Source organism: Halichoeres trimaculatus, unplaced genomic scaffold (assembly GCF_033239565.1).
Source record: "Halichoeres trimaculatus isolate MK-OKI-2021-1 unplaced genomic scaffold, fHalTri1.1 fHalTri1_scaffold_4, whole genome shotgun sequence".
Lineage (NCBI taxonomy): Eukaryota > Metazoa > Chordata > Actinopteri > Labriformes > Labridae > Halichoeres > Halichoeres trimaculatus.
In genome coordinates, this window is record NW_027437182.1 from 18,384,176 (window position 1) to 18,400,099 (window position 15,924).

A 15,924-nucleotide genomic window follows, 5' to 3' on the forward strand; every position below is an offset into this window, starting at 1 on the left:
TAAAAGACTTAATAAAGTGATTTTTGCATGGTATGGGGCTTTAAAGCACAACTGCAATTACTTTTACCACTGTTAAGTTAAATCCTGTCCTTGCATGCTGTAATTAGTAAGTACTGCAGTCAAACTACTGTGTAATAATTTCTTTCGCCACCACTGGTAACAAATCAGGACAAAATTCCCAGCCTCAGCACAGTTTTTTTTTTAATCTGAGCTTTCTGCTGCACCCCTGTTTCCAGATACAAAATGTAACAATGACTTAAAGTTGATAACTTGTCAGCTGACTTATACATCCTCATTACATATTTAAGTCTGTCTACTTACAATCTTAGATAGGAATCATGAAAACACACATATTCTCCAATAATTTTATTCATAATTTTAATATAAACAGTTAATTGTTGAATAATTTACACACAGCAAGATTTTTATTTTCATATCATTGCAACATTTTCTGTACATGTCACTACTTGGCTCTCCTTTGAAAACATAGAAAAAATAAATTGTCAAGCGTTTATTTAGTCATGGCACATTTTTGATCCTGTACAATATGCATGTAATTCTGTCTCTGTGTGTTTGTGTGTGTGCATGTGTGTGCATGTGTTAAGTATGTTGATATACATAAAGATAATGGCACATTTGGATCCAGTGTGAGGGATGAAGGGATCTCTGCGGGTTGCGGTTCTCATACTGTACATACACACATATACACCTGCTGTCTGCATACGCACCGATGTCTCAACATAATGTATACACAACATATCCCAAAAATTAATACATCAGCATATTCATCGGCAATAAATGACATTAACAAAGAGGTATCCTGCAAGACTACACACAGCATTCTGGGGATCACCTATGTGCACTGAGGAGAGAAAGAAAAGGACACAAAGAGGAGGAAAAGGAGGAAGAGGAGGAGCAGCAATCAGAGACAGGAAAGCTGTGATAAAGACTTCAACCAAGGACAACACAGACACGATTCCATCGATTTAAACATCACACAGTACAGGGGACAGGACAGAGATAAATAGAGATCTGTGTGTAAACTGGAGCAGACCACTGGACCGACTGGTGACTTATAAAAACTGAAGAAGAGGAAGTTTCTCCTCAGATTTGTCGTCCTAAAAACAGGGTCATCACCACATCTGCAAAGCCCCTACTGTCTGTCTTTAAACAACGGAGGATCTCTCCCAACACACATATGAACAGTTCATCATTACACTACTGACAGACAGTACTCAATTCATTCATTGTTTGAAGGTGTGTCACCTTTGTGCTCAACTTCTTGAAAAGTGGGATTCTGGGAAATGTGGTTGTTTATTTGCATCTGTAAGTCCAATAAACGCTAAAGCTAAAAGCTGGTTAGCATAGCATAGCACAGCACAATGACCATTGGCTAGCCTGGCTCATGAGTTTTCTGCAAATATTTCTGGGATGATTCATAAACAGGCTGCATCTCACCTTCAAATAAAATGGCGAGCTTAAAGCCCACTAACAAGTCTATTTTTTAAAACTTGAACCTTCGACACTGAAATTTTCATTTTTAGCATTTTTGTTAACAGTTTTTGTTACTGTTAGAGTATGACCAGCTGCTTCTCACTGCTTTCTGTACTCAGTGCTGTGCTGAAGCTGTTTGCCACCTCTCATTGTCTGTTCCTTCTCTACTGCAAGAGAACAAATAAACATATTTCCCAAAACCTCTCTTCCTCTTCCTGTAACACCTTCAACTTCACAGTCTAAACCTAAAGACGTAAAGTTGTAGAACCATCAGTTTATTTATTTTGTAGCTTATTCAGGATTTCATCACTCATATTCCTCTTCTTCAAAAAGGATGTGCAGTGGTCTTTTCCAGTTTTCACTTACAAAAAAAAATAAATAAAAAAAAAATAAAAAAATTGCAAACCAAACACACGTCTCTTGTCAGATACAATTTCATACAATAACATCTGTGACAGGTGACATATCTGGGACACAAGAAAGGCTTTACAGGTGACATGCTGCTGTTTTGGGGGGGCAGGTGAAATGAGCGACTTCTTGTCGGCTAACATGTGGAGCATGCATCGGGTGGATAGCAGGGATCATTGTGAACAATTCAGGCCATACACTGTTTCTGACTTATTACACAGAATTAAGCCCTCAGACCGGAGTTGTGCAGCTCCTGTTAAATACATTGACAGATTCGACTCTGCTCTTTGCTCTGTGTAGTGGGATTTGAAATGAAAACAAAAACAAAACATCTATCTTTTAAAATTGAGAAAAAATATATATATACACATTGATAACAATGTTAAATTCAAAATGTACAAGAGTAGTAAAAGTTTACAGTCAGAAAAAGTAATTGTATTCGCCCTCCATACTTTGGCTAAAAAAAAATAGAAATCAACATCTCTAAAATGTAATACTTTTTTCTTTTCTTTAAAACCAAACAATAATACATACAATGCTTTGTTCTCACCCTGCACTGTTACGAGCATGCTCTGTTCAACCGCTTTCAGGTCATCAGAGTTTAACAAAACAAACCTACACTTCTCTAAAGTCAAGTGCTTTCATTTTCCAGGGGCAAAGGGGATCTCCTGCTATTTACAGTTAAGAGCTTATTAATCAGTTCTCTTTCCTATTTTTGAAAACCATGGGACTACTGAGAGCAATACGAGAGGAAAATCCCATTAGTAATGCAATCATTTGCTGCTACTCATGGATTTTTGCATGTGCTATGGGGCGTTGCTGCTGTTGACAAGGACAGATGAGAAGCAAAATCTGTGAGTATAAAATTATCACGCCAGCCTCTGGTAAAGATCATTCATTTTCCATGCACAGAGAAAGTCAGGGCTTGGCAAGACAGAGTTGAATATTTTTCTTGTAAAATCATCAGCTATAACCAAACTACAGTATTTTACCACCAAGATTAACAAGGATGTTTTATAAAGAGTACTTCAAACAATTTCTGCTTTTTCAATTCATGTTTGGTGGAGACAAGCCAGTCAGTGCTGGTTCTGCTTAAAGTGGGAGGGGGTCAGGTGGGCTGTTAGTCTTAGCAAGGCACTGTTTGCTTTGCCTCCGCTGACCTGCAATGCTTTCATCCAACCACTAGAGAGCAGTCCAGACCACATCACATCAGAGTTTAAGCAAGGAGCTCATCTTCATGAGGGTGGTGAGATTTTGCAGATTTTCGATAAGGTATGTTTGTTTTTGCTCTCACAAGGATGCTGAGAACTTGCGCTTCAGTCAGAGTAGATAAAAGGTAGGTAGGTCGCTCCTCTTCCTCCTCATCATCTTTATCCTCACTTAAAAAAAGCATCAGGCCGCCTCCCTGAGACGAAAAGTTACAATCTAGATTTCACGTCTGTTTATAGTTGTTATGGCACACAGGATTGTCCCAGTCCAGCTTTTTTTTTTGTTTAAATCATCTCACAAGGGGGAGGGTCCTCCACTTTAAAACATTTCTTATTCAGCCTAGATGTCAGAGTCCTGATCAGCCAAAACATAATCAATCCATGGCATCGACAGAAAATAAAGATCGTCTCTTGATATTCACAGTAGAAAATAATATACATAGAACAAAAACCAGAACAGAGAAACAGACAAATAAACCAACAATGAGCAGAGGAGAAATGGGATTTGAACGCTAACTGTTTGAAGACCGACTAAGGAAGAGGAGGAGGGCTTTCTGTGAGTTTTGATGTTATTCTAGAGGGTCAAGGGATGAGCTCAGTGATCACAGATATTCAATGAGAGCCCAAGAACCACTTTTATGTACAAGTTAAGCACAAAGGTGTGGTAGAAAAAAAGGGAAATACAAGATAAAGCTACGCTGCTTCTTCCAGAGCCCAGGGGGAGCCTCGTGTGATTTATTTCATGAACAATGACAAGAAAATTGATTGTGGATGAAGCCATTTTACTGTCTGAAATAAGTGCAAGAGCTACAAACTCTTAAAGGAGGGTTAATACTTTTATATCATGAAAACTTGTTCTGACACTCTAGATATAAGATTGAAAAGTTGACACTTTTTAAACAGAGAGAGGGGGGGGATTTTAAGGGCTCCCAGTTTTTTCATGTCTTCCCCTGGGCAAAAGAAGAAATAAACTGACAAAACAAGAAGGCAGAGGGGTTTTCAAGACACCACAGGGGAAAGGAATTGATCAGCAGTGTTGGTAATGTTTGATTATGTGATATTAATTAACATGATGGGATACTGAATGACTGACAGGGATGATTTAGGCTCTTTAGACCGATTATTCCATATGCACTGAGGTAGACTCTGGCCAAACACAAAGACGACGACAACTACACACTAACTATCTAGCACTCCTGCTGCTCACCAACCAGCTACTCCAGCTGTACAATAACAAACTTTTACACCGCTTCACTCTCAAACACCTTAAAAATGCACGACTAAACAGCTAACTGTGTTCTTCTTATACAATGACAATGATCATAATAAAATAAATATCTGGTATTTCAAAGATATGGGCACCATCTCAATTAAAAATTGCATATGCGTGTGAACACCACAAGATAAGCAACCTAGGTCAAAGTGGAAACTAAAACTTCATCCCACTTTCATACTACATACTGAGTCCGCTAAAGTTTTTTTTTCACTCTGTAGTGTTTTTCTGGAAGATTAAGTTCAAACAGGAGCTCAAACTGTACTTTTAAGGTAAGAATTCAGAGTAAATAGTATGAAAGTTTGACGCAGCTGAGTTCCAACATTTTTCATGTATGCAAAACTGACGGGCTTGTAATTTTTTTATACGTCTTTTTTTCTGCTTTTATTTTCCAAACTATGTCACAGATTATTTACAAAGTACAAAAGCCCAAGATTGTAAATCCTCAGACTAATCAGCTCAATTCTACATCATAACCTCAGGTGCCTCCAAGTGCCAACACTCTGGCCGATCCACAGTGTCACTGCTAAAGCACTGGGTGAACATCAGTGTTCAAACCTTATGCTGGCAATAAGCTCAACTTAAATGTCACGTTTTGTTTTTTTTTTTTTTTTTTTTTTAAAAAGCCTCGTTACTTCTTTTTCTTTAACAGCGAGGAACAAAGTCATAACCATAAAAACGAATGAAGATGCAGGTTTGATCCTGCGTGTCTCCTGCCTTTGTGAGAGAAAATACAGAGAGAGCACAGAGGCCTGTCTATGTCTGTGTGAGCGTGTGTGTTTGTGTCGGTGTGTGTTACTAGCAGTTACAACTAGACTGGACGTGGCTCTGGGTTTGAGAAGGCACTGATTTTAAACATGGAGGCAGCTTCTCTGCTTTCTCTGACTGATTCTGCGGATTCTCATTGTTGACAGAAAGCTGCCGACACTTTGGCTAAACTATAAGTGCTGAACGCTGCTCGGCTAGATTGGCAATCACACCGGTCTGTGTGTCCAGGATATTGACAAAAGAGATCATTTTTACATGTCTGCTGACTTTCACTTCCTGTGTCATGGGAGACGTTGGTTACAAAGTGAGGAGGACACGATCTGCTGTGTGATGTGTGACGGCTTGTAGGCTCCTGATGAAGGAATTGTACGAACTAAAAAGATGCACAGGACTGAGTGTAAGGGTCAAAGGAATGTTTCCAACTATCAAAAGTGGTGACAAGCTTCAGATTCTGAGCAATAAATAAACAGTCTCTCATGTGTTCTGCTTTGAACGGTGTGCGTTGATATCAGCTTTGCCAGCAGGAAGGCAAAAACAGAGGAGACGAGGGAACAAGCAGTTCCAACTAAACCCTGTAATGTCAGACCTGAGCGAAACAGCTGCTGCACACTGTGTCCTGACTACCCAACTGCATGTGATAGCAGAGAAATAATAGGATTAACAATCACTCCCGCTCTTTCACACACTGAAAGATACAGACACAGACTGCCCCTCTCCCTCTCCTCTACCTGCTGTGGACTCTGAACACAGTTGGAACTTTCCGTATTTTTCTCCAGCCCTCGACCACAAAACGTGGAAATTTCCAGCAGCCCCATTTTGAGCAGTGAGCTCAGCAGCCAATGGGGAGAGCTGAGGAGATGTGTGTGGTGTAGAGGAAACCTAGCAGAGAGAGTGTTCAAAATAAAGAGAGCCTTCCTTTGACATGACAGATTTCAGGTCAGACAGGGAGGGAATGCTACTGCTCTCTGACCTATATTATCAGGGCTGTTGTGATAAAGACACTTAAAAAAACCCTCATTGACCACTTGAAAGCAGGTGGTGTTCTCACCGCCCTGCCCTCAGCAGAGCAACACCCACTCAACTGATAAGTCATCACGAACACAAGGAGCTACAATCACCAAGAAAGAAGAGCAAGAAACTTCCCATACCCTCTCACCTGGCTGATAGATAACTACAACCATGTGAAGGACGCTACAAACCTGGGATAACAGACACACAAAAACCTCAGCTCCAGCATGACCGATCAGAGAGAGACGGCAGACACAGAAACTGACACACATCATGTGTACATCCACCTAGAAAGACCTTATTCCCCTTTTGTAAAGCTTTTTTTTTGGTTATTCCATTTTTTTTTTGTTTTGTTTTTGTTTTTTTCCCCGATGTTGTAATAAATCTGCCTCCAAATATTGACAGCTCTCAGAGGGACTGAGGTGTATAAAAAATGATGCAGTGAGTTGACAATATTTCAGGGCTTTGGAGGCTAAGACACAGAGAGCACTGATGGTAGATTAATGTGATTTCTGGGGCTATAAAATTAAGAAAATTTAAAAAACCAGAAAGAAAAAAACCTGGCAAAACAAAATACCAGCAAAGCTTCTGATGAAAAATATTACAAATATGAACTATTTACAAAAACATCAATATGTCATGTATTATATATAAAACACTGGGACAGAAGTACCAATGTGTTATACATACTATATATATATATTATATTTATATATTTCTATACCCACTAAAATATATCAAAGCAGCAGCTATTGGTCAGTCTGAGGAACTCTTTAGTCCAATTCTTAACTGTTTAAATATCCTTCAGCCATATAGTGAGGACACAGAAATACAACTGAAAAAGAAGAGAAGAAGAGAGGAGAAAACAACAACAAAAGCGAATAAATCAAAACTATTCACCAAACACCCGATGAATCTGTGTGTAGTTTGGAATTCTGCAGAACCAAAAACAAAACAAAACAAAACAAAAATAATTCCTATAGGAATAGATGTTTGTTCTAGGATCAAGTTTTTGCAAGTCATCCCACCGTTCCAAACTGATTAAGTCATTGTTCAAAAAAGGAAAAATTAGTATAAGCGCTGTTAGACACTTTTCTTTGTTTATAGGCCACGTACAAAAAAGGCCACTATCTGAGTAACAAGATTTCACTTGGAGAGAAAACACAAAGCACAGAAATGTGGAAATGCAGATCGGCGAGGAGAGAAGGAAGGGACAAGTCTTGAGGAGGTTGAGCATAAGCAGCCTTCTTGGTTGTCTAAGGTTTGTCGTGTTCACAGTTTTTTTTTCTTGTTTCCCTCACAAGGAGTCCTGGAAACGTGGCAATAGTGAAAAACAATAGATAGGTAATATGGTAATAGAAAATCCGATGTGTTGTGGAGGAAGTAAAAAAAGTGTTACACCACATTTGCATCCCTTGTCTGCCTGTGTTTCGGCAGCTGTGAGAAAATAAAAAGTCCTGAGATCTGTGTTGTATTTTTTTTCCGAAGGGTTCCCCAAGAATAAGAAAATCATTAGAAAATGATGCGAGGAACATGAAGGATACAGAAAAAAATAGACTGGAAGAGAAAGAGGGATGGGAAGTGGAAAAATAGGAGAAGGTTTAAAAAGTTTTACTAGGAAACAGGAAATGTTAGGAAGGGCTGGATCTGGGCAACGATAAGATTCGTCCGTTTTTCTTGCCACCGTTCATGTGTGTGTAGGGGACATGTTCCTCATAGTTCCCCCTCAGGGCCACCGAGGGCCCGCTGTCCCTGCTTAAGCTCTCCTCTCTATGCGAGTAAGAAGATGGGTCCAGAGGGATGCTCTCCATGTTGTCCAGGTCCAGATCAAAATCCTCTGTCTCTGGGACTTTATTTTCCTCACTGTAGAAGAAAGAGAACTCCTGAAAAGATGGGAGCAGGTCCTCCCGCAGCATCTCGATGATCTCGTGGAACATCGGTCGCATCTTGGGGTTGTACTGCCAGCACATCTGCATAAGGCTGTGCCTGAGAGAAGGAAGAAAGAAACACAAAGCTTGAACTCTTTGAAGGCAGTCCTCAGAGTTTTAGCATCTCCATCTTTTTTCACTCTGATCAGTGCTCATCTCTCTGGTGTTTCTTGGAGCATCAGAAGAGCTCATCAGGAGGATAACCTCTATCTGAGACACTCTTTTACTTTAACAGGGTATATGCTAAAATCCTGAGGTTGATTTCAATATCTTTTTAGGACTTTTTAAAAAACCTTTAAAAAAGTTTTAAAACTTTATCGCAACTTTCAGTTGTTGTTGGCGTCCACTTTTTAACAGTTGTAGTTTACATTTTTACAGAAATGATGTAAGCTAAGGAGGAATAAAGCTTGAAAGAACAAATGAAACTAAAGACAGGTTTATCGTCACTCCCCCAACAAGAAACAGGAGTTATTCAAGGCCAACTTGCTGAAGAAAATGAGAAATTATTTCATCATTTTTTAAATTTAAGACATGTGCCGGAGATTGTGTGATTTGCTTTAATGTTGTATTTAATTTCTCTTTATGAAACTAGAAATGACGTTAATTTATAGCTGGTGTGTATACCGCTCACAATCCTTACTGTTGTATTTTATTGTAACTAGAGTCTTTATGTATTTTTTTATTTTATTCTTTTTTATTTTTGTATTTTTCTACTGACTCCATCGATTTCTGCTGTTAACACAACAATTTTACAGTTTGGGATCAATAAAGTAACTCTATTCTTTTCTACTCTATTCTATTTTAGAACTTTATCGGCTGAATATCTAACGTCTCAATCAGGGGACAGTTGCAAGGAGGAAAATAAATATTCATAGATATTTTTGGGTCAAAGCTTGAATACCTATGAAACTTAATACCTCATAAAACCACAGTTAAGACTTTTTAATACTTTTTAAGGACCTTCATTTTCCCAAAATTGATTTATCAACTTTTAATACTTTTTAAGACCCCGCGGACACCCTGTATAACTACACACAGAAAAAAGGAATAGCAATAATGCCCTTAATCATTTGTCATTTGGACTGATTTCTTTTAGAATAATTCCTTAAAGCTGTGTGGATACTGTCCTATAGTTCCAGTTTTAAGATGAGTGCTTTTATTTTGAAATGGTAAGCAATAAAGTGATCAAACAAACAGGAGAAAACCTCTCATGCTGAGTTCTTTCTTAAAGTGACAAATCCTTTTATTTCTAGGATTATTCGCAGCAGTCTGCACAACATTAGGAGTCATGGTTGCGTAATATTTGTGTTAAGTTTCTCCTAGTTGGTGAATGGTCTCACCATCCTCCAACTGTGGATGCTCTGTGGCATTCTGACTAAAACCCTGCTTGACTGGGCGTCTGTGTTTACTCACATCCTCTCTGGGCAGTTCTCTGGTCTGTCCAGGTATCCTCCTTCCATGACAAACTTTAAAACCTGTTCGTTGGACAAACCCTGGTAAGGCTGCTCTGCTAGCGTGCTGATCTCCCACAGCACGACGCCAAATGACCTGCAGATGCACAAGGAAACAAAGGCATTAGACTTCTACAGCAGGGCTGCAGATACAGCGCAACAACCGTGAGGTGAGACCTACCAGCAGTCAGAGTGGGCAGTGAAGACTCCGTCTTTCAGAGACTCTGGAGCCATCCACCTGACAGGGAGCAGACCTTTCCCTCCTTTACGGTAGTAGTCAGTTTCGTAGATGTCTCGGGTCATACCAAAGTCTGTGAAAGAGATGAAAAGCTCAGTATACTTCAGAGATAAATTACACAGTTTAGTTATAAAAGACAGAGAAAAAAAAAGAGCAGTACCTCCGATTTTGACGGTGAAGTCTTCTGCTACCATGCAGTTCCTGGCTGCCAGGTCTCTGTGCACAAACTTTTTGGCATTGAGGTATGCCATGCCGTCTGCGATCTCTGCTGCCATCTGGATCATGTCCTTCAGTGTAGGAGGAGGGCGCCCTGATGGGTTATTCTAAAATAAAACACACAAAAACACAGTTACAGATTTAACCTATTGATTAACTCCCCTCAGGTAGATTTATTATTTTAAAGAAAAAACTTACTTCAGAGTCAGGCCTGAGACTGCGTAGGTAGCTTTTTAGGTCACCATGGGTCATCAGCTCCATCACTACCAGGGTGGGCTGACCTTTAGACACCACGCCTAACAGACGCACCTACAGGGAGGAAAACAGGGATGAGCATACATGATGAAATTAACATGTCAAACTGTGTGTCTGTAAATCACTGTTACTACAATATGTGAGCAATGATTCCTAGTTTGTGAGAGTGCCCAGGCTGGGAGTGTAAAAGGTGTGGAGAGGTGTTTTGTGAAGTCGTACCACATGGTGACAGCTGAAAGCTTTCATAACAGAGGCTTCATTGAGAAACTCAATCCTCTCTCGCAGGCTGGCAGACTCGTTGACCGTCTTAACAGCAACGCGTGTATCCGGGTCGCCTTTAACAATGTCCTTGGCGATTCCTTCATACACCATGCCGAAGGTGCCCTGACCCAGCTCTCTGAGTAGAATGATCTTCTCTCGAGGGACCTCCCACTCATCAGGAACATACACTAAACATCACAAGATGGCATTTATTTTAAAAACTGTTCAAATATATGCAAAGAAGGCACAATGTGTTGTTTTTTCTTAAACTTAGTAGCTTTGTCATGATGCTCCTCTTACCGTCGTTGGCACTGAGGTACTCAGGGTTTGAGGAGGCGATAAGGGGTCCTGTCGGGCCTTCTGTTTGCCTGCAATCAACCAAAGAATGAGTTGAACTAATTCAGTTTTACCACATGATCCTGACAGCTGCTAAACAGCCTCAGCTTCAAACACTAAACCATTTTGTTTCTGATGCTATATGTTGTGATAATCTGCTTAACATAAGAGTGTAAATATCTCACTTCTTCTTTAAGATCACAAAGACTCCACCTCCCACGATCAGCAGCAGAATGAAGCAGATGACTGGACCAATCACTATCCAGATTAGACCTGGATCAGCTGCAATAAACACAAAACTCATTGGTCAGTTCACTTGGAAAATGCCAAGTGTGAACAAACCATAAAATAAAATGTTTCAAACAACTGTAAAGTAACTTCAGAAGGCCTTTGTATTTGAATGAAAGAATGAGTTAATTAAAAAAAACAGCTGCTTGTTGGATGTTCTTGTCTTTAGAAGAGTTGACAGCAACAATATGTTAGCGATTTATGTTTAAGTTTAGTGTCCAGACTTACGATTGGGCATGAAGAAATAGGTGGTTTCTGTGAAGGAGCCGTTTCCTGCCAGCGAGGTGGCCCGGACCCTGACACTGTAGTTTCCGGGCTGGACAAGCGAAAGCTTGGTGCCACCTGTCTTGAGGTACGCTGGTCGGGACACACAAGCTGTGTGGGTCTGTGGACAATACAAATAATATACAAAAATCTGTGTGAGAGATCACGCTAAGAGGAACAAGTGCTAATGAGGAGGTAACTGAGCTCTCTGAGAGTTCTGTGTTGCTATGTTTGATGCAAACGATCCACCAACTGTGGATCTTATGGACAGATATCTTCTTAAAACCATGTGTAGCTGTTCTAACAGTGGTTAAATAAAATGAGCGTTTTGCCCATAAAGTTGATGCTATGAAGTATCACTCTGTACTTTGTGCCTGCCGTAAAGCGCCACTGTGCAGTGAACCAAACCTATCCAAAACACCGTAAACATCATCTGAAGTAAACCCAGTACAGTTTGTTCCAGCTGCAGTGTGTGTGTGTGTGTGTGTGTGTGTGTGTGTGTGTGTGTGTGTGTGTGTGTGTGTGTGTGTGTGTGTGTGTGTGTGTGTGTGTGTGTGTGTGTGTGTGTGTGTGTGTGTCAGTGGGTGAATGGTGTGTTTTCAGCACAGTACACTTGAGATGTAGTCTGAGATGCCCGTCCATCCCTGCCACTGCATTCTAGTCTTCCTTCCTACCTCTGTCACTATGGTAACAGAGCTGCTACTGGCTCCTCAGGTCAGGCAGTGCAGCAATGAATAGCAATGAGAGATGCATTCACATTTACAGCAAGTAAACAACAACAACAACAACAGCACACTAACTGACTGGCAGTGTTTCTTACAGACAAGCACTGATACACACAGACACAAAGAAATCGAAATATGCAAACACGTGAGGCAGAGAACGTCAACACACACAGTGGGAGAGCAGGAAGTGTGTCAACAAATGTTTCCTTTGTTGCTCTCTCTTGTGAGAATGTGCAGTGAACCTTTAGCTTTCATTCCCCAGAGTGGAGCCAGATCACTTTATCGTTCTCTCTGCGTGTTTTTTGTGCACCTGTCAGCATTTTAAGCTATGTTTCTCATGAAATCAAGATCATTTACTCCCATCTCCTCTCCTCTGTTTCTTCAGAGTAAAGTCTCGTCACACTCTTCTTCCCCTGACTTCTAACACCCAGCGATGCTCGACACTGACCTCTGAGTCTCCGACCTTCCTGTAGAACACCTCGTACAGGATAATGAGGCCGTTTGGGGAGCGAGGTGGGTTCCATTTAATCAACACGTAGGGGGGCTCTGCTGGGACTATCTCATGGGTCACATGGCCTGGGATGTCATCTGCTTTCTCTGTGGGAACAAGACATGAAGAAAACGTTCACACATGCAGTAAAAACACTTTTCTACAGTGTCTTTATGTGCTTTCTTTGATCAATGACTGCCTCTGGTTCCTTGTCATGTCCTCGGTTTGTGCTTTATGTTAGAGGGAATCTCTGTGTGCACAGGTCTGTCACAGCCTACATTGTTTACTTATTCACCAAAATGATCACACAGGTGAGTTGACCATGTTTATGGTAGATTTGTAGTTCTTCTCACCCTCTGGCATGGTTCGAGCACTGACATAGGTTGCCATGCTGCAGCGCTTGAGGTCCGTTGGGTGGTTGCAGGCCATGATCTCTATCTTATAACTCGTAAAGTGGTGCAGGCTGGAGATGACTGTTGACTCCTTTGAGAAAACCTTGATCTCCACCTACACACACAAAAAAAAGAAAAACAGGATCTAATTACTCCAACAGAAAATTCTGTAAAAGTTAACCTTTAACTCAAATCAGATCATCTTTACCAAGGTCACTTTTTACTTTCACTTTTACAGACTTTGATTAACCTTCTCAGTTTTCATGCTCTGTCAAAGCTTGAACACAGCCAATCAGCACTCATGTATGTTAACAAGAATACAGATATTTGAAAAATGTACCTTTGATCCCTCCTCATCTTCGTCTTCATCTCCGGGGCTTGCTGTTGTAGAGCCAAACAGCAGACTTGGGGCTGTTGTGAGGAAGAGAGTGTTTTGGGTGGCATTTGCAACACCTACTGAGCGTCTCCGGCGAGATGGTCTGCAGAAACAGAGGAACAGGAAGAAGTCAGAGACATGTCATGGGCACAAACTGCAGCTGGTCTGCATGACATTTATCTACAACTACCCGCTACTGGAGGAGCTGCCAGCTCTCACCACTGGGTGGTGCCAACAAGCAAGTCCACTTCCTTGTTAGTGATTATGAGTGTAAGTACACAACAAAGGCCGTGAACTTAAACTAATCAAGACAAAGAAGATCTGTGGTGCCTCTCTGTTTGAGGACAGAGAGAATCAAAGTCTATAAATAAAAAACTTCCTTCCTTCAAAATGATTACATTACGTGTCCTTGAGCTGCTGCTGCACTGAAGCCTCTCCTTCACTGTCAGCAAGTGCAGCTCCAAGTTAATGTTGAACCAGTTCTCACTCAGGTAGGAGAAAAATAACAAAGCTTCCTGCATCCCTTTGCGTGATGGAAAAAGAAAGCACAGGGAGTTCTCTGTACACCTCAGTTTGTGGATCTGACCTTGGTCGGTGGGTTCAAAATGCAGCTGAGGTTTGTGAGAGTTTGAGTGTTTGTGTGTGTACAAATGGCAGTTTGCATGACTGCACCCCTGACTGGCATGAATGATAATGGGCACAGTAATCACTCCCCTAGGGGAGCGGAGGGGGAGACTGTGTGCATTTTTGTGGTGTGTATTAGTGTGTGTACAGGAGAGGGTAGGGGGCACTAGGGTCCCACAATTAGCATCTCCCATCCTAAGCCCCCCACGGTTGTACCCTGTACAAAAACAAGCGTTCACAAAAACGCCACACACAGTGGCCACAGACACGGATGGAGAGACAAGAGTTGGCACAGAGCTGAATGAAGACACTCGTCTTAGTGGCTGAAACAAAAGATCAGTGATCTGGTCTAGCTGGTTGTTTGGTTGATTTGACTCTCACTGCTTTGACTGATCACAGTTAATCCTCTAAAGGTGATATTGATCTTTGAAGTATGAGTGTCTGATTAGAACACAAACTTTTAGTTGTCTAAAAAGTTTCAGAGTGTGAGTGATCTGCATTCAAAAAATGAATGAAGTGTAAAAACACTGCAGTTACTCTAAAACTGTGCAGGGATGCTTACCTGCTCTCAAAGACTTCATTGTGGAGGTAGTTTTCAAAGGTCTTGCGGTACTCTATCTCCTCCTGCTCTTTCTTAAGTTGACTGTCTGTCTTGGGGCAGGCACAGCACCGACCCCCTGAGGTGGGCTCTTCTGTGTGGTTCCACTTCTGCTCGTCCTCACTGTCCAGGTGGGTTGGAGTGCGGGACGGCAGCTTCATTCCTGAGCATTAGAAAAAGGTGTGAGACAAAGCCAGACGATCAGACGGCTGGTGGTGAGCACCAGCTGGTTTCTTTGGCAGACTTTAGCAAGGCCACCTGTGGATGCTCACCTTGTAGGCAGTAGTCAAACTTGTACAGGTCGCTGTCCTCGGGCTGTTTACGGCAAATGACCCTGTAGTGGGTGATGTTGCCGTTAGGGCTGGTTGGAGGCTTCCACTTCAGGATGATCTGAGATGAGGAGTTAGAGGAGGAGATGGGATCCAGAGGCACAGAGGGCTCTGAGGGATGGAGGAAGAAAGCAAGACAAGAAATAGGGCTGAGTTGGATTTGTAAGTTTTAAGTTTGCATCTAGACCGACTCAAGTCATACAAGTATAACTAGTTTCTTTGTTTAGAGAAATCAGTCAGTACAGCAGCGGAACTGTGTGTATTCAGCAAAACTACCACTGAATAAAACAGCACAAACAGGTAAAGGTCTCTAAACACTGTCATATGATCCTTATTGGTGCCACTCACTGGAGGCATTGGTGCGGACGTAGATGATCTCGCTCTTAGCTCCATGAACCTGGTGCTCGTCAGAAGCAGACAGTTGGGTTTTCACCATGATGGCGTACTGGGTCCAGGGTTTTAAAGGTCGGATCAGATGACCTGGGTCCTCTGCCTTCTTGATGTCGGTGGAACGGGATGGAGGGTCAACGTCAGCGATTGCCCAGCTATTTGAGCCGCACGCATCCTGTCCATCAAACTCTGTCACGTTCCTGTATGGACTGCAGCAGATGGGGAGAGGGAGATCAGTACAAGTTAAACCACAGGAAAAACATGATACATTAGAAGCATCAAATAGACTTGTACAAAGTTATTTAGAGTTAAAAAATGCAGAAATAAAGCACAAATAACTGAAGTGATAAATATTCTGTTGAAAGTTGAAAAAAGATTTCCTGTAACTTGGATTATAAGGGAACAAGTAACGTCCGATAATCTACAGAATTTTAATCCAATATGAAGAAACCAAAAAGGAAAGTTTTGACAATTTGTGAACCTTGAAAAGTTATTTAAAAAAGTTAAGAACACACTTCTTGAACTCAGTCCCTCGATCTTTTATTAACTTTTATTTGATATTTCAAATGACACGGTACGGAAAAATCCAATTCTTATTCTACTT

At 41.2% G+C, this 15,924-nt stretch overlaps 1 protein-coding gene across 1 annotated transcript in view; it reads right to left on the reverse strand.

Annotated features, from left to right (window-relative positions):
• Positions 1-381: 381 nt before the first annotated feature.
• The window catches only part of insrb (insulin receptor b), an 85,987-nt gene continuing 70,444 nt past the window's right edge, over positions 382-15,924 (reverse strand). The window contains exons 9-23 of the mRNA XM_074668581.1: positions 15,279-15,529; positions 14,874-15,041; positions 14,566-14,764; positions 13,344-13,482; positions 12,965-13,118; positions 12,570-12,718; positions 11,361-11,517; positions 11,030-11,126; positions 10,809-10,876; positions 10,467-10,696; positions 10,191-10,301; positions 9,937-10,099; positions 9,720-9,849; positions 9,501-9,635; positions 382-8,145 (exon numbers count right to left, since the gene is read on the reverse strand). Coding sequence (XP_074524682.1) covers positions 7,791-8,145; positions 9,501-9,635; positions 9,720-9,849; positions 9,937-10,099; positions 10,191-10,301; positions 10,467-10,696; positions 10,809-10,876; positions 11,030-11,126; positions 11,361-11,517; positions 12,570-12,718; positions 12,965-13,118; positions 13,344-13,482; positions 14,566-14,764; positions 14,874-15,041; positions 15,279-15,529 — 2,506 coding nt within the window. The 3' untranslated portion in view covers positions 382-7,790. The remainder of the gene's footprint in view (positions 8,146-9,500; positions 9,636-9,719; positions 9,850-9,936; positions 10,100-10,190; positions 10,302-10,466; positions 10,697-10,808; positions 10,877-11,029; positions 11,127-11,360; positions 11,518-12,569; positions 12,719-12,964; positions 13,119-13,343; positions 13,483-14,565; positions 14,765-14,873; positions 15,042-15,278; positions 15,530-15,924) is intronic.